The sequence below is a fragment of the Salvelinus fontinalis genome, chromosome 3, assembly GCF_029448725.1.
Source record: "Salvelinus fontinalis isolate EN_2023a chromosome 3, ASM2944872v1, whole genome shotgun sequence".
NCBI lineage: Eukaryota > Metazoa > Chordata > Actinopteri > Salmoniformes > Salmonidae > Salvelinus > Salvelinus fontinalis.
Window position 1 is genome coordinate 10,388,508 of NC_074667.1, and position 21,766 is coordinate 10,410,273.

General features: G+C 44.9%; 1 protein-coding gene across 1 annotated transcript in view; it reads left to right on the plus strand.

Moving 5' to 3' along the window:
- The window catches only part of LOC129838337 (cytoplasmic phosphatidylinositol transfer protein 1-like), a 96,437-nt gene that overhangs the window by 65,357 nt on the left and 9,314 nt on the right, over positions 1-21,766 (plus strand). The window contains exons 2-5 of the mRNA XM_055905275.1: positions 5,214-5,362; positions 11,309-11,397; positions 11,988-11,995; positions 14,003-14,074. Of these exons, the coding sequence (XP_055761250.1) occupies positions 5,214-5,362; positions 11,309-11,397; positions 11,988-11,995; positions 14,003-14,074 (318 nt within the window). The remainder of the gene's footprint in view (positions 1-5,213; positions 5,363-11,308; positions 11,398-11,987; positions 11,996-14,002; positions 14,075-21,766) is intronic.

Consider the following 21,766-nt stretch of genomic DNA (forward strand, 5'->3'; position numbering starts at 1 on the left):
TAATCTCTGGGTAGAATTCCTCCACCCAACCCTCCCTCTTTTACCGCCCTCAGCCTCTCATTTCCCTCTCTCCGACCCAGGCGATTTATGGTGAGCCCGTCTGCCTCCGGGCTCACCATAAATCGCCTCCCTTTCGCTTCCTTGGCGAAGAGTGCCGCATCGACCCTACATCATCACCAGGGGAATTCTGATACTAGCCACCATCGATTGTTGCCGCTTTAATGCAGCTTTTGTTTATTCATATCTTCTCTGTCCACTCGGACTGTGGTTGTCTGAGAAGTAGTATAGGCCACACGACCGGACAGTTTTTCCTGGTCAAGTCACATTGTCAGGAACACTTCTGGTTAGCCCTTAGCCCGAAGGCTAGCGTCATACTGTACTCTATAACCCGATCCCATAGTTTTTCCTGGTCAGGTCACCCTGAACATAACCTGACCTCTAATAACACACGGTCTATACCGAGGTATGGTCTAGGCCTAGAGATATTGCCCAGCTGGTTGTTTTTGAATCCATGGTATTGACCGAGCAGCAGCGTTCTAATCTGGAGCCGTATTGATAAAGCTGTTGTTCAGTGACAGAGACTAATGGGGACAGTGTTCTCAGTTGCATTGTCATCAGGCAAATTGCATAAGCAGGCCGGGGTTGTTGGTTGGGGCTCTTCTGCTTATTGAAGCTTTGATTCATCTTTATTCTTTACATCTCCTGAGACTGCACAGATGCCAAAGAAACTAGGGCTGCTTTCCAAATGGCAACCTATTCCCTATATAGTGCACTACCTGTGACCATGGCCCATAGGGTACACTATAGGGAATAGGGTGCCATTTGGGATGCATCCTAGATGAAGTGGGTTTGATCAAGTAGCATGTTTTAACGCCGATTCCGTAGACTATCAAAGCGCTCCATTTTTTATTGACCGACAGAATGATGATATTGAAATGATCAACGCCAAACGTTGTTTGTCCTGCAAACAATTCCAACCAGCCTGCGAACACCACTGCTTTTCTCAGTTAATAATTCAAACCAGTGGTGGCTGGTGGGCGGAGATATCGCAGGAACGGGATCAAACATATGGAAGCCATGTGTTTTATGTTTTTGACACCTTTCCATCTATTCCATTCCAGCCTGTCCTGCTATATCTCTCCCACCAGCCTCCTCTGGTTCAACATGGATCCCCTGCCCCTCATCACTGTTTCAAATGAGAACATGGACGATGGCTTATTCAACCAATACAAGATACTGTATGCTCACTCTCTCTATATTTAGAAACTGCTGCCCCTCGTCAACAAAGATTATGAGGAAGTGAATGAAGAGGATGTGTCATTTCCAAAACACGACAAATTCGTTTTCAGACCCTTTGTGACTCTCTGTCGTCACAAGGGCTGTTGCGGTGACCTTTATTACCGTCACACCGGCAGTCCTGACCGCAGTAAAATTCCACATTCCACGTTGAATCACGGTAATCTCCTCTTATGGACTCTGGACATGTGTAGGTAGTACCCAACTTGCTAATGATCATCAGGTCACTGATGGGCTGGTTCTCAGGGCTCTGTTGTCCCTCTAACCGCTTCATGAAATGGGTTTCCATGGCCAAGCAGACGCACACAAGCCTAAGATCACAATGCCAAGTGTTGGTTGGAGCAGTGGAAACCCCTTCTCTGGAGTGATGAATCACGCTTCACCATCTGGCAGTCAGACAGACAAATCTGGGTTTGGCGGATGCCAGGAGAACGCTGCCTGCCCAATGCATAGTGCCAACTGTAAAGCTTGTTGGAGGAGGAATAATGGTCTGTGCATACAGAAAGGGTTTGTCAAGATCGGTGTAGATGAACTTGACTGGCCTGTACAGAGCCCTGACCTCAACCCCATCGGACACCTTTGGGATGAATTGGAACGCCGAGTGCGAGCCAGGCCTAATCGCCCAACATCAGTGCCCGACCTGACTAATGCTCTTATGGCTGATTGGAAGCAAGTCCCCGGAGCAATGTTCCAAAATCTAGTGGAAAGCCTTCCCAGAAGAGTGGAGACTGTTATAGCAGAAAAGGGGGGACTAACGCCATATTAATGCCCATGATTTTGGAATGAGATGTTCAATGAGCAGGTGAGAGAGAGAGAGAGACCACACTTAATGCCCCATAGATTGCAGTATATACTAAGCTTACAAATGAAATTGTTTTAAGATGGTCCTAAAATTTATTATTTACCCATTTGATTTGGAATTTTAAGGCCCCTGTAGCCTTTACTGCTATAGCCCATAGAAGCGCATTGAATATAGCACATTTGTACAAAACAGACAATCCAAAAAATAAATAATAAGGAATAAGATGTTGAAGTGTCTGTCCTATATCTGAGAGATATAAGAACTCAGAGATTTTGTTTTTTACCCATGTTTGGTCACGTTATTCTGTTCACGGATCTTCTCATTTGTAGAAAAAGACTGCTTTCACACGCCCCATGTTATGGAATAAGCACAAACTTTATATCAGCAGAAAGAGGGGATTGAGCTAAAGCCACAACGGTACGTCTGTATCTTAAACACACGGGGAGCTCTTCAATATTCAAAATGACGTCACCGTGTGATGCAGGGATGTGTCATTCGACTCATTCAGATGAAGGACATCCTCTCCGAGGATTCTCTCTGTTCCTGTCAGACATCCAGCCAGGACTGCTTCCCCACTTCCCACCCCCCAAAGGGACACTCCTTGCCCTGGATGATGACATTGCAGTGTCTCCCTCCGCCCCGTCCGCCCTGTCTGTGTGACAAGTCTCGCCCACGCGGGCGCACCGGTCTTAATAATTGATTGCGTCTCGGGCTGCAATGTGCAGAAATGTGCTACTGTAGGTGGTTCCTGGGTGCACTTTTGTGCTGAGGCATCCATTTCTGACACGAGCCCACTCTCCATAGCCCTGGGAGACCTTGGGTTCCGGCTGGTGAGGAATGAGTGAGTCACTCAGTGAGTGAGTCACTCAAGAAATGCAGTTTCCATTTTTTTGTAAGGTTAAAGGAGAAACCAGCTGACTGTGGAGGACACGGAATGGAGGGTGAGACGTGGTTGTAGTTTAAAGAGCTGTACAAAGTGGCTTCTACACTGCAATGTGAGAAACTTTCAGATTATTGCTATTGGGCAGTGTGTATCCTGAAAACTGTGACACTCGAGGACCCTTGATGATCCTTGACACCATTTTGGGCTTTTGGGGTCAATATGAGGTCAATCCTTCACAGTTTCCTCTGAAGTCACTTAACATCTTAAGTGCCAAGGCTGATGGAAAAGTTAGAAACATCAATTCCCCCCCTTCATCCACTACACCCCCCCTCTCCTCCTCTTCCATTTCCCCCTCTTCCCCCCTCCTCCTCTTCTCCAAAGCTTTATTTTGCAGCAGCCCGTCAGGTCATGTGTGGAGAATGAGTGGAGAGAGGGATGCAGTAGAGGAGTGACTCAGCAGGGGATGAGTAGAGGGCTTCACTTGTTCTCAGCTGGCCATGGATAAGAGGATTAGCGTCGTTCAGTATCATCGCAGTGTGTCCTCTACCTCTCCCCCTCTTTTTCTCGTGCTACCGCTCTCCAGCTTCACCCTCGCTTTTTCCTTGCTCTCCTGAATAATGTTCTCTTATCTCTCTTTCCCATTTATCATCCTCTCTCTCTGCCTATCCTGGTTCTACATTGATCCCCTCTCTCTGCCTCTCTCTCTCTCTCTCTCTCTCTCTCTCTCTCTCTCTCTCTCTCTCTCTCTCTCTCTCTCTCTCTCTCTCTCTCTCTCTCTCTCTCTCTCTCTCTCTCTCTCTCTCTCTCTCTCTCTCTCTCTCTCTCTCTCTCTCTCTCTCTCTCTGCCTATCCTGGTTCTACATTCATCCTCTCTCTGCCTATCCTGGTTCTTCATTCATCTTCTCTCTCTCTGCCGGCTCTCTTTTTCTCAATCCTCTCTCCCTCTTTATCTTCCCCCTCTGTCTTTCTAATGCATTCCCTCTTCTCCCAACCTCTCTCTGCCCCCTCTCTTTTCCTCTGTATCTTTCCACTCCTTTCCCAGCCACACCCTCCCTCTCGCTCTCTCTGGCTGTCCTTTCTATCTCACCCTCTCTCTCTCTCTACATTCCTCCTCCCACCTCTCTCTTTCCATCCTTTGTCTCTAGCTCTGGGACAGCAGCTTAACTCTGATCAAAAGACAGTCTTTGTGGATTAACCTTGAATTATTAAAGCCTCAATAGATTGGTCAGGAAGTCTCAGATGCACTTCACTGGTGGTCTTTCTTTCTAGTAGTCTTCAAAGGAAAGGGCAAGAGCCCAGGAAAACAATGACTTCAAAATGTTGGTGGTGACATCCTGAAGGGTGAAATTAAATCTACCTCAAACTCAACTGTTTAATAAAGCATTTGTGACAGATGAAGCGCATACAAAATAACTGTCATTTATTTGACGTTTACGTGTCATAAGAGATTATTATATCTGTGTGTTTCACTTTTGCATTGCTGTGTGGTTGTCGTTTGAACTCTTTGCTTCTGCTGCTGGCATAAGCTCACCCATCTCTGGTCTGGTCCCCCTCTCTGTTTCCTTCAGACAAATCCACTTTTCAGCACGACAATAACCTAAAACGCAAGGCCAAATATACACTGGAGTTGCTTACCAAGACGACATTGAATGTTCTTGAGTGGCCAAGTTACAGTTTTGACTTAAATGGCCTTAAAAATATATGGCTTGACTTTAATACATTTTTTTTTAAAGAATAATGGGCAAATATTGTACAATCCAGGTTTACAAAACTCTCGCAGACTTACTCTAAAAGAAACAACTGTATTGCTGTCAAAGGGGATTCTCATATGTATTGACTCGGGGTTGAATACTTATCGAATCAAAATATATCAGTTTATATTTATTTTTATTATTTTTATTACACAGTATTTTGTGTAGATCGTTGACCCAAAAAAATGACAATTAAATCAATGTTAATCCCACTTTACAACACAACAAAATGTGGAAAAAGTAAAGGGATGTGAATGCTTTCTGAAGGAGCTATATATGAGGTCATATGTGTTCTTCCTGTTCACGCCTGTGCTTGTTAATGTTTGGGTTCATGCTACAGTCATGGGCGGGTCCACCTCTCTGTTTCCTCCGTTACAGGACTGATCAGCTGTATTCGATTATTTTGTTTTAAACGGAACGTGTTCATGTTGCGATCGTCCCCTGAACATCCTGCGGTCTTGTCTCCCTCTGTTCTCTCCAGTACAGGATTGGCCAGCTATATATGATCAGCAAGCACAGCCATGAGCAGAGTGACCGCGGTGAGGGGGTGGAGGTGGTCCAGAATGAACCGTTTGAGGACCCCGCCCACGGTCAGGGCCAGTTCACCGAGAAACGTGTCTACCTCAACAGGTGAGTGAGTGACCATCATCCACCCATGTTAAAGGTACAATCTGGGATCTGTCCAATGGTTGTACACTAAAACAAGATGCGGGGCTGCTGTTTTACTGAGTATAAAATCCCAGATTGTAGCTTTAACTCTTCCACTTTTACAAGTGGACATTATTTATAGGTTTAGTGCACTATATAGGGAATAGGGTGCCTTTTTGAACGCAGGCAAAGTGTTGTTCCTCACACACTCGACGCTTCGCATGGCAGACTGCTGCTGTCATGTTGCCCCGAGTTACTTCGCCCTCACAGCTGTGCAACACACAATACTCCACCCCCTCACGTCTTGGCTCTCAGCCGTGTGTGTGTGTGACCTCTCCCAGCGCATCGCTGAGCATCCAAGGACAGAAACTTCCCAAGTCGGCAATATCTAGAGAGAGAGGGACAGAGATAGCTAGATTTCATCACAAATGCCTGCGTCAGCGATCGGGATGCCCGGGACCTAAAGGTGCTGAGTCAGCAGGGTCTGCCCTGCCGTACCGCTAATCCTTGAGAGAGAGAGACGGAGAGAGAACAGGGGAACAGTAAGGGAACAGAGGGACACAGAGGAGAGAGTGAATGGGAAGGAGAGAGAGAGAGAGAGAGAGAGAGAGAGAGAGAGAGAGAGAGAGAGAGAGAGAGAGAGAGAGAGAGAGAGAGAGAGAGAGAGAGAGAGAGAGAGAGAGAGAGAGAGAGAGAGAGAGAGAGAGAGAGAGAGAGAGAGAGAGAGAGAGAGAGAGAGAGAGAGAGAGAGAGAGAGAGAGAGAGAGAGAGAGAGAGAGAGAGAGAGAGAGAGAGAGCAAAAGAGGGAAAGAGAGACAGGCATATCCAGAAGGAGACATATTTTAACATTATCAAAAAAACCTGCTGCAGGCTCTTCAAAACAACACATCTTGGATCAGGTCTTATCACACTCTGTCCCACTTGAATCTGTCATGGCATACATGATGTTTTGTTTGAATAAGGACTGGCTATATAATAACAAATGTCACTACCCAACTCCCATTAGGGAAAATGTCACCATTCATTATTGTAAGAGAAGATGTGGACACAGTTCATCAGAGGACACAGTATGACGATGAGGGAATTATGTAGTGAGGTTGAGCAACAGCAGGGACACTGTGTGTTTTTGAGAGTGTGTGTGTTTGTGTGCATATGTTAACTCGCCACTCGTTGTGCAACCACGGCTACAGTCACCTAAGCCCCTACCACCTCTTAAACACACTCCCGCTGCTCTAGTTCTTCACAGCAGATGGGTGCCTCTCAGCCATGTGTGTGTGTGTGTGTGTGTGTGTGTGTGTGTGTGTGTGTGTGTGTGTGTGTGTGTGTGTGTGTGTCCAGCTGACTACTACAAGTACAACCTCTCCATAAACATCCATCTCAGGTTTAGTGAACCTGGTGTCTGCCTTATGTAAGGAGGGAGAGAGAGGAGGAAAGAAAGAGAGAGGGAGACTACTCCGAGACACAGTGAATCCGCCAGCTCTTCTCAACCTTCCGTGTAAACCAAGGCCTTTCTGTCATGAAAATATAAATGTCATGAAAATAATTTAAGATGAGAATAACGTTGCAAATGGAATAGAAGACATTTAGTTTAGGGCCAGTTATGTATCGTGCGTCACAACAGAACAGGACAAATATGATTTATTTAATAAAAAATACATTGGCCCTAATATTCCAAAGCAAGCAGGAAATTGAAGCCAGTGAGCATTGTGTCATGGTCCCCAGCACTCAATCACCTTTCTGATTCGCTAGATTATTGTTCTAGTGCTGTTCTGGCATGAATAGCTTGAATAACCTCTGAACTTTCAAAAAGTTTCAAGAAGTTCCTTTCCTGAGGATGGCTCACCTCTCACAGTTCTGGGTGACTTTAACCTCCCCACGTCTACCTTTGACTCATTCCTCTCTGCCTCCTTCTTTCCACTCCTCTCCTCTTTTGACCTCACCCTCTCACCTTCCCCCCCTACTCACAAGGCAGGCAATACGCTTGACCTCATCTTTACTAGATGCTGTTCTTCCACTAATCTCATTGCAACTCCCCTCCAAGTCTCCGACCACTACCTTGTATCTTTTTCCCTCTCGCTCTCATCCAACACTTCCCACACTGCCCCTACTCGGATGGTATCGCGCCGTCCCAACCTTCGCTCTCTCTCCCCCGCTACTCTCTCCTCTTCCATCCTATCATCTCTTCCCTCTGCTCAAACCTTCTCCAACCTATCTCCTGATTCTGCCTCCTCAACCCTCCTCTCCTCCCTTTCTGCATCCTTTGACTCTCTATGTCCCCTATCCTCCAGGCCGGCTCGGTCCTCCCCTCCTGCTCCGTGGCTCGACGACTCATTGCGAGCTCACAGAACAGGGCTCCGGGCAGCCGAGCGGAAATGGAGGAAAACTCGCCTCCCTGCGGACCTGGCATCCTTTCACTCCCTCCTCTCTACATTCTCCTCTTCTGTCTCTGCTGCTAAAGCCAATTTCTACCACTCTAAATTCCAAGCATCTGCCTCTAACCCTAGGAAGCTCTTTGCCACCTTCTCCTCCCTCCTGAATCCTCCTCCCCCTCCTCCCCCCTCCTCCCTCTCTGCTGATGACTTCGTCAACCATTTTGAAAAGAAGGTCGACGACATCCGATCCTCGTTTGCTAAGTCAAACGACACCGCTGGTTCTGCTCACACTGCCCTACCCTGTGCTTTGACCTCTTTCTCCCCTCTCTCTCCAGATGAAATCTCGCGTCTTGTGACGGCCGGCCGCCCAACAACCTGCCCGCTTGACCCTATCCCCTCCTCTCTTCTCCAGACCATTTCCGGAGTCCTTCTCCCTTACCTCACCTCGCTCATCAACTCATCCTTGACCGCTGGCTACGTCCCTTCCGTCTTCAAGAGAGCGAGAGTTGCACCCCTTCTGAAAAAACCTACACTCGATCCCTCCGATGTCAACAACTACAGACCAGTATCCCTTCTTTCTTTTCTCTCCAAAACTCTTGAACGTGCCGTCCTTGGCCAGCTCTCCTGCTATCTCTCTCAGAATGACCTTCTTGATCCAAATCAGTCAGGTTTCAAGACTAGTCATTCAACTGAGACTGCTCTTCTCTGTGTCACGGAGGCGCTCCGCACTGCTAAAGCTAACTCTCTCTCCTCTGCTCTCATCCTTCTAGACCTTTGATACTGTGAACCATCAGATCCTCCTCTCCACCCTCTCCGAGCTGGGCATCTCCGGCGCGGCCCACGCTTGGATTGCGTCCTACCTGACAGGTCGCTCCTACCAGGTGGCGTGGCGAGAATCTGTCTCCGCACCACGTGCTCTCACCACTGGTGTACCCCAGGGCTCTGTTCTAGGCCCTCTCCTATTCTCGCTATACACCAAGTCACTTGGCTCTGTCATATCCTCACATGGTCTCTCCTATCATTGCTATGCAGACGACACACAATTAATCTTCTCCTTTCCCCCCTCTGATAACCAGGTGGTGAATCGCATCTCTGCATGTCTGGCAGACATATCAGTGTGGATGACGGATCACCACCTCAAGCTGAACCTCGGCAAGACGGAGCTGCTCTTCCTCCCGGGGAAGGACTGCCCGTTCCATGATCTCGCCATCACGGTTGACAACTCCATTGTGTCCTCCTCCCAGAGTGCTAAGAACCTTGGCGTGATCCTGGACAACACCCTGTCGTTCTCAACTAACATCAAGGCGGTGACCCGTTCCTGTAGGTTCATGCTCTACAACATTCGCAGAGTACGACCCTGCCTCACGCAGGAAGCGGCGCAGGTCCTAATCCAGGCACTTGTCATCTCCCGTCTGGATTACTGCAACTCGCTGTTGGCTGGGCTCCCTGCCTGTGCCATTAAACCCCTACAACTCATCCAGAACGCCGCAGCCCGTCTGGTGTTCAACTTTCCCAAGTTCTCTCACGTCACCCCGCTCCTCCGCTCTCTCCACTGGCTTCCAGTTGAAGCTCGCATCCGCTACAAGACCATGGTGCTTGCCTACGGAGCTGTGAGGGGAACGGTACCTCCGTACCTTCAGGCTCTGATCAGGCCCTACACCCAAACAAGGGCACTGCGTTCATCCACCTCTGGCCTGCTCGCCTCCCTACCTCTGAGGAAGTACAGTTCCCGCTCAGCCCAGTCAAAACTGTTCGCTGCTCTGGCACCCCAATGGTGGAACAAACTCCCTCACGACGCCAGGTCAGCGGAGTCAATCACCACCTTCCGGAGACACCTGAAACCCCACCTCTTTAAGGAATACCTAGGATAGGATAAAGTAATCCTTCTAACCCCCCCCCCCCCTAAAAGATTTAGATGCACTATTGTAAAGTGGTTGTTCCACTGGATATCATAAGGTGAATGCACCAATTTGTAAGTCGCTCTGGATAAGAGCGTCTGCTAAATGACTTAAATGTAATGTAAATGTAACTTAAACATTCATTAGGAATTCATTATTTCAATGGTCTTCATTACACATCGACTCGGATGGTTTATTTTGTGATGGAATAAAGTGGGGCTACTTTGCGGACACGCAAACACCACACACAAACACACACACACACACACACATACTAGTCCACACTTTCAGAACTGTAGCGCAGATGACTGGTTTCTCTGCCAGAGTCTGTTATTACTGTGGGAATTTGTGAGGTGTGAAAAGTGTGGGATGGAGAAACCTTACCACCGCCTACAGAGCTTGGCGGGTGCAGTGTGAAGTGCCATAGTGTGCCAATGCGCACCACAGTGTATCAATGCGTGCCACAGTGTGTCAATGCGTACCACAGTATGTCAATGCGTACCACAGTGTATCAATGCGTGCCACAGTGTGTCAATGCGTGCCACAGTGTGTCAATGCGTGCCACAGTGTGTCAATGCGCGCCACAGTGTGTCAATGCGCGCCACAGTGTGTCAATGCGCGCCACAGTGTGTCAATGCGCGCCACAGTGTGTCAATGCGCGCCACAGTGTGTCAATACGCGCCACAGTGTGTCAATGCGCGCCACAGTGTGTCAATGCGCGCCACAGTGTGTCAATGCGCGCCACAGTGTGTCAATGCGCGCCACAGTGTGTCAATGCGCGCCACAGTGTGTCAATGCGCGCCACAGTGTGTCAATGCGCGCCACAGTGTGTCAATGCGTACCAATGTGTTGACGAGCATGAAGGATTGTTTAAAAGAAGAATGAGAGACATTGAGCAGATGGAGGAGTGTCTGTCATTTGCTTTTGGGGGATAGGTTGTCAAAACTTGGCCTGTCAACATTATCACAATGTTTCTTTGGCGTATCGGTTTATTTTTATATCAGCTGTCACCATGTGTTCACAGTCATGTAGCTAACTTCTTTATCAATGTGTGATCAAAGAAAATTGAATATCTAGACTTTTATCAGAAATTAAAGGCTTACATGCACGCGCGCACACACACCAATCTCTATGCTACACTGCAGACACACACACCTTTATATGCACTGTTACACTCACTAGAGCCTTTGAGTAAATGTCCCTTCAGCTTTCTCTGCCACGGCTAGTGTGCTTCTGTTTCGTTGCACCTGTGTGTAGAAGAGCTCTCAACCTCTCCAACAAAACCATGGCGTTGTAATCAAAACCACAAACCCACTGAGGTCGTGTTGCGAGGCTATAGATGGCTCTTTTAAGTGCTGCTCTCTCTTATCTTTTTCAATCTTCTTTGTTTCATTTTCAAGTTTATTTTTATACCGCCTTCAATGGATAGGGCTTTTAAACATGCCCACTCACCTTGAGAAAGAAAGGAGGGAGGGAGGGAGGGAGGGAGGGAGGGAGGGAGGGAGGGAGAAAAACGACTCAAGCTTTAGAAATTATTAATCAGACCAATTACTCAGACATGATGTATCTCTCTCTCTCCATCTCTTTCTTTTTCTCTCGCTCTCTCTCTCTCTGTCTCTCTCTCTGTCTCTTCTCTCTCACCCTCTCTCTTTTTACAGTAAATTGCCCAGCTGGGCTCGAGCAGTGGTGCCCAACATCTTCTACGTAACAGAGAAGGCCTGGAACTACTACCCCTATACCATAACAGGTGAGCACACACAGACACACACACACACACACACACACACACACACACACACACACACACACACACACACACACACACACACACACACACCGATGTGTTATTGTAGAACCTGGATCCATTCATACCAGGCACCACAGACGGTTGTGTGCGGTCAGAAATGAGCTCTGACCACGTATCGACCGTAACCCTAGCGGAGAAGTACCAGGCTAACCTCAACCTAATCTGGTTACTGTGACACAGCTCATAGCATAGCCAGGCGAGCTGAGTCACGTTATGCTATAGTGCACACAGCTAACCAAAAAAAAACGTTCCGAGAACATTCTGGCAACATTTCTGTCTGGTTATGTAAGACTATCAGTTCAGTCAGCATCAGTTCCCAGAAATGTTTCTTCAAAAGTCAATGGGAAATGTTCAGCGGCATTCTGGATGTGTGAGCTGTGTTGTTTCTTGTGTCATGTTGTGCTCCTTCACGTTTGTATCCCATCGTAACCGGTTTCTGTTTCTTCTGTGTTGTTGCGTTATTGAAGCCCTAACTGTGGTGTGTTTTCTCCCCTCGGCTCCCACGCGTCCCTCTGGGCCTGCCCCTGTAGAGTACACCGTAAGTATCTCTTCCTTTTATTGATCACAGAGTTGTGATGAGAGCCACCGCAGTTCAATAATGTACAGGGTGTCAGGATGCATTTAATGCAGCCACATGGAAGGACCAGGAAAGAACGTCACATCTCTCTCTAACCATTTTCTTCTGCTTCACTGGTTGTTTTAGTTAGACGTTACGTAAGGAGTCAGTGTTTTGGGATATGTGTATATAGAAGGCTTGGGTTGTGTTGTTTTCTTTTTGCAAATGTATTGTGTCATTTTTGGATTTATAGAAAATGTAAGTGGCTTTGTTAGAATGAAGCTTCCCCCTATGGAGACATTAGTATGGCTCTCCATAGCAACAGGTTAGCGTCAGTGTGTGTGCGCGCTTGTGCATTTCCGTGTGCGTCTTCTGAATTGCAGCTCTCTTCATGGCGGTGTATGTCTGTAGCTAGGCATGCACTCTCCAGAGATAAAGACATATCCATTCCCTTGTTTCGCTCACGAGAAGCGTCATACATTTTTACTGCCCTAAGGATTCAACTGCCTTTGAGGTGTCAAGTGATGTCCATTTGCTTTGCTTTGCTGCCATAGCCAGAGCTTTCTTAAATACTTTTCTCCGGAGCTTTCTTAAATACTTTTGACTTGGTATTAAATGCTTTTAAAGCTACAGTGTGTCACTTTTTGGGCGACCCGACCAAATTCACATAGAAATGTGAGTTATAGATCTGTCATTCTCATTGAAAGCAAGTCTAAGTAGCGGTGCTTGTTTTGTCACATAAACTGAAATTAGGCTAACTATTGGAATTTTAGCAGCCAGGAAATGGTGGAGCGATTTCTGCCTAGTTCATCTTTAAGTAACGTATTTTCACCTGTCCATATCTTTTTGAGGTTTAGGTATCCTCTATTTGTGTGGGTGGGTTTGCTGTTGTGTTTATTCATGACTCTATACAACTATTAGCTGTTAATGATGCTTATAGCAAGTCTTATAATGTGTTAGAAGGCATCATAATAACCGATGCAAGCAGTAGAATCAGATTTAAAAAACGGATACAACAAACCTTATGGAACAGGGGGAACTGTGAATCAACAGAAACATGCATACACACACACATGATAACATACGCACTATACACACACGTACACATGGACTTTGTGTTGTAGATATGTGGTAGTGGAGTATGGGCCGGGGGGCACACACTTAGTGTGTTGTGAATTCTGTAATGAACGTGTTTGTAATGTTTTCTTTAAATTGTATAACTGCCTTCATTTTGCCGGACCCCAGGAAGAGTGGCTGCTGCCTTGGGGATCCATAATATATACAAATACAAATAATGCTTTATACACTGGTAGTTCACAGCAAGTGTTTCCAAGAACTCTTTACAACCAACATCAGTCTCAACGTCGTTATCAAAACATTACTGTAGCAGTGTTTTATGTCAAAGGGTTCAAGATTGATGACGGTCTTGGAAACCTGCCGGTGGGTGCCCCCTGTAACAGACTGTCTGAAACTTCTAAAGCATTTGAGCTGTGGCATTTTGAAATTCTCCGAAAGTGATAAATGCCACCACCGTGAGTCATATGGCTTTATATAGAGAGGAGCAGCAGGAGCGGATTGAGGAGAGGAGGAGGGGTGAGGAGGGAAAGGGGGATGAGGGGGAGACATGGCTTTGACAGTGACAGAGTTTCGGGCTTGATAAAAGGCTGTGTGTGAGTCATAGGAGGGGTACATGCACGCACGCGCGCACACACACGCGCGACGCAGACACACACAGATCACACTCGGACACAGACACGAGCACATGGACATGCATACAGAGCACACTCCCATTCATTCATCTCCCCTTTCTGAACAAAGCACCAAACACATCAGTTGGTGGGGATACTGGTACAAGAAGTCTAGAGACTAAATGTCTCGATGACACACAAACAATTATACAACTAAACACCAGTTTCAGGTGACAGACGTTGTTTTCCCACCATTTTCAAATGTCTCACCTGATACGTCTCATCTGTTTTTGTTTCGCAGTGTTCTTTCTTGCCCAAGTTCTCCATTCACATAGAGACGAAATACGAGGACAACAAAGGCAGCAATGACAACGTGAGTAAAGACCGTGTGTGCGTGTGTGTGTGTGTGTGTGTGTGTGTGTGTGTGTGTGTGTGTGTGTGTGTGTGTGTGTGTGTGTGTGTGTGTGTGTGTGTGTGTGTGTGTGTGTGTGTGTGTGTGTGTTGCACTGAGGCCTTCAGTATGATAAAGTAATTCCATAATAGGGGCCTTATGACCCCCTCAGTGTCTGCCAAGTGCAGCTCTGCTAATTGAAGAGCCCATTTCATTTATACTCTGGCCTTCTCTCTCTCCCTCTCTCCCAATTCACAAACTCGTTTCTCTACAGAATAATAGTTCTACTGCTATGTTAGCATAATAATATGTTAGGATGAAGGGTGTGTGTGGGTGTGTGTGTGAGGAGTTGTCAGTCTTGGTCTTAGAATAGTCCACTCTCTCTTAATGTTGTAAGAGTGAGTAGATGGGTATCAACCTGTCTGGTCATTTATCATGGTGTGTGTGAGAGATCCACTTCCATGGCCAGACAATGTTAGTGAAAGTCCTGCAGATGTGAAAAGTAAAGGAGAGGATGTTATTATCAGACTGAATGTAAAGGAGAGGATGTTATTATCAGACTGAATGTAAAGGAGAGGATGATATTATCAGACTGAATGTAAAGGAGAGGATGATATTATCAGACTGAATGTAAAGGAGAGGATGTTATGAATGTAAAGTAGAGGATGTCATATCAGAATGAATGTAAAGGAGAGGATGTTATTATCAGAGTGAATGTGAAGGAGAGGATGTTATATCAGAGTGAATGTAAAGGAGAGGATGTTATTATCAGAGTGAATGTGAAGGAGAGGATGTTATGAATGTAAAGGAGAGGATGTCATATCAGAATGAATGTAAAGGAGAGGATGTTATTATCAGAGTGAATGTGAAGGAGAGGATGTTATATCAGAGTGAATGTAAAGGAGAGGATGTTATTATCAGAGTGAATGTGAAGGAGAGGATGTCATATCAGAGTGAATGTAAAGGAGAGGATGTTATTATCAGAGTGAATGTAAAGGAGAGGATGTTATGAATGTAAAGGATAGGATGTTATTATCAGACTGAATGTAAAGGAGAGGATGTTATTATCAGAGTGAATGTAAAGGAGAGGATGTCATATCAGAGTGAATGTAAAGGAGAGGATGTCATATCAGAGTGAATGTAAAGGAGAGGATGTCATATCAGACTGAATGTAAAGGAGAGGATGTCATATCAGAGTGAATGTAAAGGATAGGATGTCATATCAGGGTGAATGTAAAGGAGAGGATGTTATATCAGACTGAATGTAAAGGAGAGGATGTCATATCAGACTGAATGTAAAGGAGAGGATGTCATATCAGAGTGAATGTAAAGGAGAGGATGTCATATCAGACTGAATGTAAAGGAGAGGATGTCATATCAGAGTGAATGTAAAGGAGAGGATGTTATTATCAGACTGAATGTAAAGGAGAGGATGTCATATCAGAGTGAATGTAAAGGAGAGGATGTCATATCAGAGTGAATGTAAAGGAGAGGATGTCATATCAGAGTGAATGTAAAGGAGAGGATGTCATATCAGAGTGAATGTAAAGGAGAGGATGTCATATCAGACTGAATGTAAAGGAGAGGTTGTTATTATCAGAGTGCATGTGAAGGAGAGGATGTTATATCAGAGTGAATGTAAAGGAGAGGATGTCATATCAGACTGAATGTAAAGGAGAGGATGTCATATCAGAGTGAATGTAAAGGAGAGGATGTCATATCAGACTGAATGTAAAGGAGAGGATGTCATATCAGAGTGAATGTAAAAGAGAGGATGTTATATCAGACTGAATGTAAAGGAGAGGATGTCATATCAGAGTGAATGTAAAGGAGAGGATGTCATATCAGAGTGAATGTAAAGGAGAGGATGTCATATCAGAGTGAATGTAAAGGAGAGGATGTCATATCAGAGTGAATGTAAAGGAGAGGATGTCATATCAGACTGAATGTAAAGGAGATGATGTTATTATCAGAGTGAATGTGAAGGAGAGGATGTTATATCAGAGTGAATGTAAAGGAGAGGATGTCATATCAGACTGAATGTAAAGGAGAGGATGTCATATCAGAGTGAATGTAAAGGAGAGGATGTCATATCAGACTGAATGTAAAGGAGAGGATGTCATATCAGAGTGAATGTAAAGGAGAGGATGTTATATCAGACTGAATGTAAAGGAGAGGATGTCATATCAGAGTGAATGTAAAGGAGAGGATGTCATATCAGAGTGAATGTAAAGGAGAGGATGTCATATCAGAGTGAATGTAAAGGAGAGGATGTCATATCAGAGTGAATGTAAAGGAGAGGATGTCATATCAGACTGAATGTAAAGGAGAGGATGTTATTATCAGAGTGAATGTGAAGGAGAGGATGTTATATCAGAGTGAATGTAAAGGAGAGGATGTTATTATCAGAGTGAATGTGAAGGAGAGGATGTCATATCAGAGTGAATGTAAAGGAGAGGATGTTATTATCAGAGTGAATGTAAAGGAGAGGCTGTTATGAATGTAAAGGATAGGATGTTATTATCAGACTGAATGTAAAGGAGAGGATGTCATATCAGAGTGAATGTAAAGGAGAGGATGTCATATCAGAGTGAATGTAAAGGAGAGGGTGTCATATCAGAGTGAATGTAAAGGAGAGGATGTCATATCAGAGTGAATGTAAAGGAGAGGATGTCATATCAGACTGAATGTAAAGGAGAGGATGTCATATCAGACTGAATGTAAAGGAGAGGATGTCATATCAGACTGAATGTAAAGGAGAGGATGTCATATCAGACTGAATGTAAAGGAGAGGATGTCATATCAGAGTGAATGTAAAGGAGAGGATGTCATATCAGAGTGAATGTAAAGGAGAGGATGTCATATCAGAGTGAATGTAAAGGAGAGGGTGTCATATCAGACTGAATGTAAAGGAGAGGATGTCATATCAGACTGAATGTAAAGGAGAGGATGTCATATCAGACTGAATGTAAAGGAGAGGGTGTCATATCAGACTGAATGTAAAGGAGAGGGTGTCATATCAGACTGAATGTAAAGGAGAGGATGTCATATCAGACTGAATGTAAAGGAGAGGATGTCATATCAGAGTGAATGTAAAGGAGAGGATTTCATATCAGACTGAATGTAAAGGAGAGGATGTCATATCAGACTGAATGTAAAGGAGAGGATGTTATATCAGACTGAATGTAAAGGAGAGGATGTCATATCAGACTGAATGTAAAGGAGAGGATGTCATATCAGACTGAATGTAAAGGAGAGGGTGTCATATCAGACTGAATGTAAAGGAGAGGGTGTCATATCAGACTGAATGTAAAGGAGAGGATGTCATATCAGACTGAATGTAAAGGAGAGGGTGTCATATCAGACTGAATGTAAAGGAGAGGATGTCATATCCGAGTGAATGTAAAGGAGAGGGTGTCATATCAGACTGAATGTAAAGGAGAGGATGTCATATCAGAGTGAATGTAAAGGAGATGGTGTCATATCAGACTGAATGTAAAGGAGAGGATGTCATATCAGAGTGAATGTAAAGGAGAGGGTGTCATATCAGACTGAATGTAAAGGAGAGGATGTCATATCAGAGTGAATGTAAAGAAGAGGATGTCATATCAGAGTGAATGTAAAGGAGAGGGTGTCATATCAGACTGAATGTAAAGGAGAGGATGTCATATCAGAGTGAATGTAAAGGAGAGGGTGTCATATCAGACTGAATGTAAAGGAGAGGATGTCATATCAGAGTGAATGTAAAGGAGAGGATGTCATATCAGACTGAATGTAAAGGAGAGGATGTCATATCAGAGTGAATGTAAAGGAGAGGATGACATATCAGACTGAATGTAAAGGAGAGGATGTCATATCAGACTGAATGTAAAGGAGAGGATGTCATATCAGACTGAATGTAAAGGAGAGGATGTCATATCAGACTGAATGTAAAGGAGAGGATGTCATATCAGAGTGAATGTAAAGGAGAGGATGTCATATCAGAGTGAATGTAAAGGAGAGGGTGTCATATCAGAGTGAATGTAAAGGAGAGGGTGTCATATCAGAGTGAATGTAAAGGAGAGGATGTCATATCAGAGTGAATGTAAAGGAGAGGATGTCATATCAGAGTGAATGTAAAGGAGAGGATGTTATATCAGAGTGAATGTAAAGGAGAGGATGTCATATCAGAGTGAATGTAAAGGAGAGGATGTTATATCAGAGTGAATGTAAAGGAGAGGGTGTCATATCAGAGTGAATGTAAAGGAGAGGGTGTCATATCAGAGTGAATGTAAAGGAGAGGGTGTTATATCCGAGTGAATGTAAAGGAGAGGATGTCATATCAGAGTGAATGTAAAGGAGAGGGTGTTATATCCGAGTGAATGTAAAGGAGAGGGTGTTATATCCGACTGAATGTAAAGGAGAGGATGTTATATCAGAGTGAATGTAAAGGAGAGGATGTCATATCAGAGTGAATGTAAAGGAGAGGGTGTCATATCAGAGTGAATGTAAAGGAGAGGGTGTTATATCAGAGTGAATGTAAAGGAGAGGGTGTTATATCAGAGTGAATGTAAAGGAGAGGGTGTCATATCAGAGTGAATGTAAAGGAGAGGGTGTTATATCCGAGTGAATGTAAAGGAGAGGGTGTTATATCAGAGTGAATGTAAAGGAGAGGATGTCATATCAGAGTGAATGTAAAGGAGAGGATGTCATATCAGAGTGAATGTAAAGGAGAGGGTGTCATATCAGAGTGAATGTAAAGGAGAGGGTGTTATATCCGAGTGAATGTAAAGGAGAGGATGTTATTATCCGAGTGAATGTAAAGGAGAGGATGTTATTATCAGAGTGAATGTAAAGGAGAGGATGTTATATCAGAGTGAATGTAAAGGAGAGGATGTCATATCAGAGTGAATGTAAAAGGCAGCCTCATTATGGTCTCTACATCTGTAATCCAACCCCAGCCTACCTCTCGTCTATAACAACTGCTGTGGCCAGTGTCCCTGTGCGTGCACACACACAACACACACATGCGCGCTTAGAGTCATATCACACACACACACACATATTACGTACACATTTGTTGTTGCGTACAGACACACGGATGCAGACACACGTATGTGTTTGCACGCACAAGTTCCACTAAAAAGCTCCCATGTGAATCTATCCGCGGACACTGCAGCTTCAGGGCTGACCAGCAGAAGCTCTGGTCTTTTACAACCCTGTATAATCTGGTCCAAATTTCAGAGTCTCCTCTGCCAAGCTACTGTACGTTGTGAAACAATATGCAGCCCTGTGTTTCTGTGCTCACGATGATATGAAAGATAATGTCAGGTTGTAAAAATGTGTTTTCACGCTCACAATCCTGTTTCCTGACAGAGAAGGGGTTTAAATGTCTGTTTGAATGTAATGTGTGTTTGTGTGTCTGCCTGTGTGTACATCCATACAAGGAAGTGCGTCTGTGGAAATCTCTGAATTACAGAGTGTGAATGAAGTAGTGTGTGTGTGTGTGTGTGTGAGCAGACTGAATGAATGAATGGAGGGTGTGGTTAGATGATGTGATTGACAATTCAACAGTCGTAGCAGACCGTGACAGGGCAGGGCTGCCGTTAGGTTTGGAGAAGAGCCATTGCTTAAATACTGTCCCTAATGGTTCATGGTTGTCATTATCTCTCTCTCTCTCATTCTCTCACTTTCTCTCTGTCTTGTTCTCTCACTTTCTCTCTGTCTTGTTCTCTCACTTTCTCTCTCTCTCGTTCTCTCACATTCTCTCTCTCTCGTTCTCTCACTTTCTCTCTCTCTCTCTCTCTCTCTCTCTCATTCTCTCTCTCTCTGTCTCCTTGAGACTTCACCATTAGACAGTTGCATCGTTTCTTTCTCTCCCTCTGCCTCTTGCTTGTTTTCATTCATTCGTGCACGCTCTCTTTCTTCTTCCCTCCATCTTCCTTGTCCTTTCTCCCTCTCTTTCTTACTTCTCCCCTCTTCCTAACGTTCCTCCTCTCTCCCCTCATTATTTATGACACGTTCTCTCTCCCTCATTCTCTCTCCTCTCCCCTCATTATTTATGACACGTTCTCTCTCTCTCATTCTCTCTCCTCTTCCCTCATTATTTATGACACGTTCTCTCTCCTCTTCCCTCATTATTTATGACACGTTCTCTCCTCTTCCCTCATTATTTATGACACGTTCTCTCTCCCTCATTCTCTCTCCTCTCCCCTCATTATTTATGACACATTCTCCCTCTCTCATTCTCTCTCCTCTTCCCTCATTATTTATGACACGTTCTCTCTCCTCTTCCCTCATTATTTATGACACGTTCTCCCTCTCTCATTCTCTCTCCTCTTCCCTCATTATTTATGACACGTTCTCCCTCTCTCATTCTCTCTCCTCTTCCCTCATTATTTATGACACGTTCTCTCCTCTTCCCTCATTATTTATGACACGTTCTCCCTCCCTCATTCTCTCTCCTCTACCCTCACTATTTATTACACGTTCTCCCTTTCTCATTCTCTCTCTCCTCTTCCCTCATTATTTATTACACGTTCTCCCTTTCTCATTCTCTCTCCTCTACCATCATTATTTATTACACGTTCTCATTCTCTCTCATCTTCCCTCATTATTTATGACACGTTCTCTCTCCTCTTCCCTCATTATTTATGACACTGTAACAGCTGTCTTCGGGTGAAAGAGAGGAGGACCAAAATGCAGCGTGATGATAATCCATATTTTAATTAGGATATTTAAACGACGAACAAAAACAACAAACTGACAGAAGGAACCGGAAACGCTACAGTCCTGAACATGGGAACAGAACAGATGAACACACGAACAGGAACAATCACCCACAAACAAACAGTGAAAACAGGCTACCTTAATATGGTTCCCAATCAGAGACAATAACAAACACCTGCCTCTGATTGAGAACCATATTAGGCCAAACAACAAACCCAACATAGAAACACAAAACATAGAATGCCCACCCAGCTCACGTCCTGACCAACTAAACAAAGACTAAACAAAGGAAATAAGGTCAGGAACGTGACAGACACATTCTCCCTCTCTCATTCTCGCTCCTCTTCCCTCATTATTTATGACACGTTCTCCCTCTCTCATTCTCTCTCCTCTTCCCTCATTATTTATGACACGTTCTCCCTCTCTCATTCTCTCTCCTCTTCCCTCATTATTTATGACACGTTCTCCCTCTCTCGTTCTCTCTCCTCTTCCCTCATTATTTATGACACGTTCTCCCTCTCTCGTTCTCTCTCCTCTTCCCTCATTATTTATGACACGTTCTCCCTCTCTCGTTCTCTCTCCTCTTCCCTCATTATTTATGACACGTTCTCCCTCTCTCATTCTCTTTCCTCTTCCCTCATTATTTATGACACGTTCTCCCTCTCTCATTCTCTCTCCTCTTCCCTCATTATTTATGACACATTCTCCCTCTCTCATTCTCTCTCCTCTTCCCTCATTATTGCACTTTCTTCTTCTTACTACTCCCTCCCTCTTTTTTCTGTCCCTTGGCTGCGCTCATCCATGATGGCATGTCACCCCCAATGTGCCAGCAGGACTCTTTCACACAGCTTGTGGCAGAAGGGCCCCTTAGAGGGAGAGGGGTGAGAAAAAGAGCGAGGGAGAGAGGTGAAGAAGTAAAAGAGAGGATACGTAGAGGAAGAGATAAGGATAGAGAGAGGGCGATGA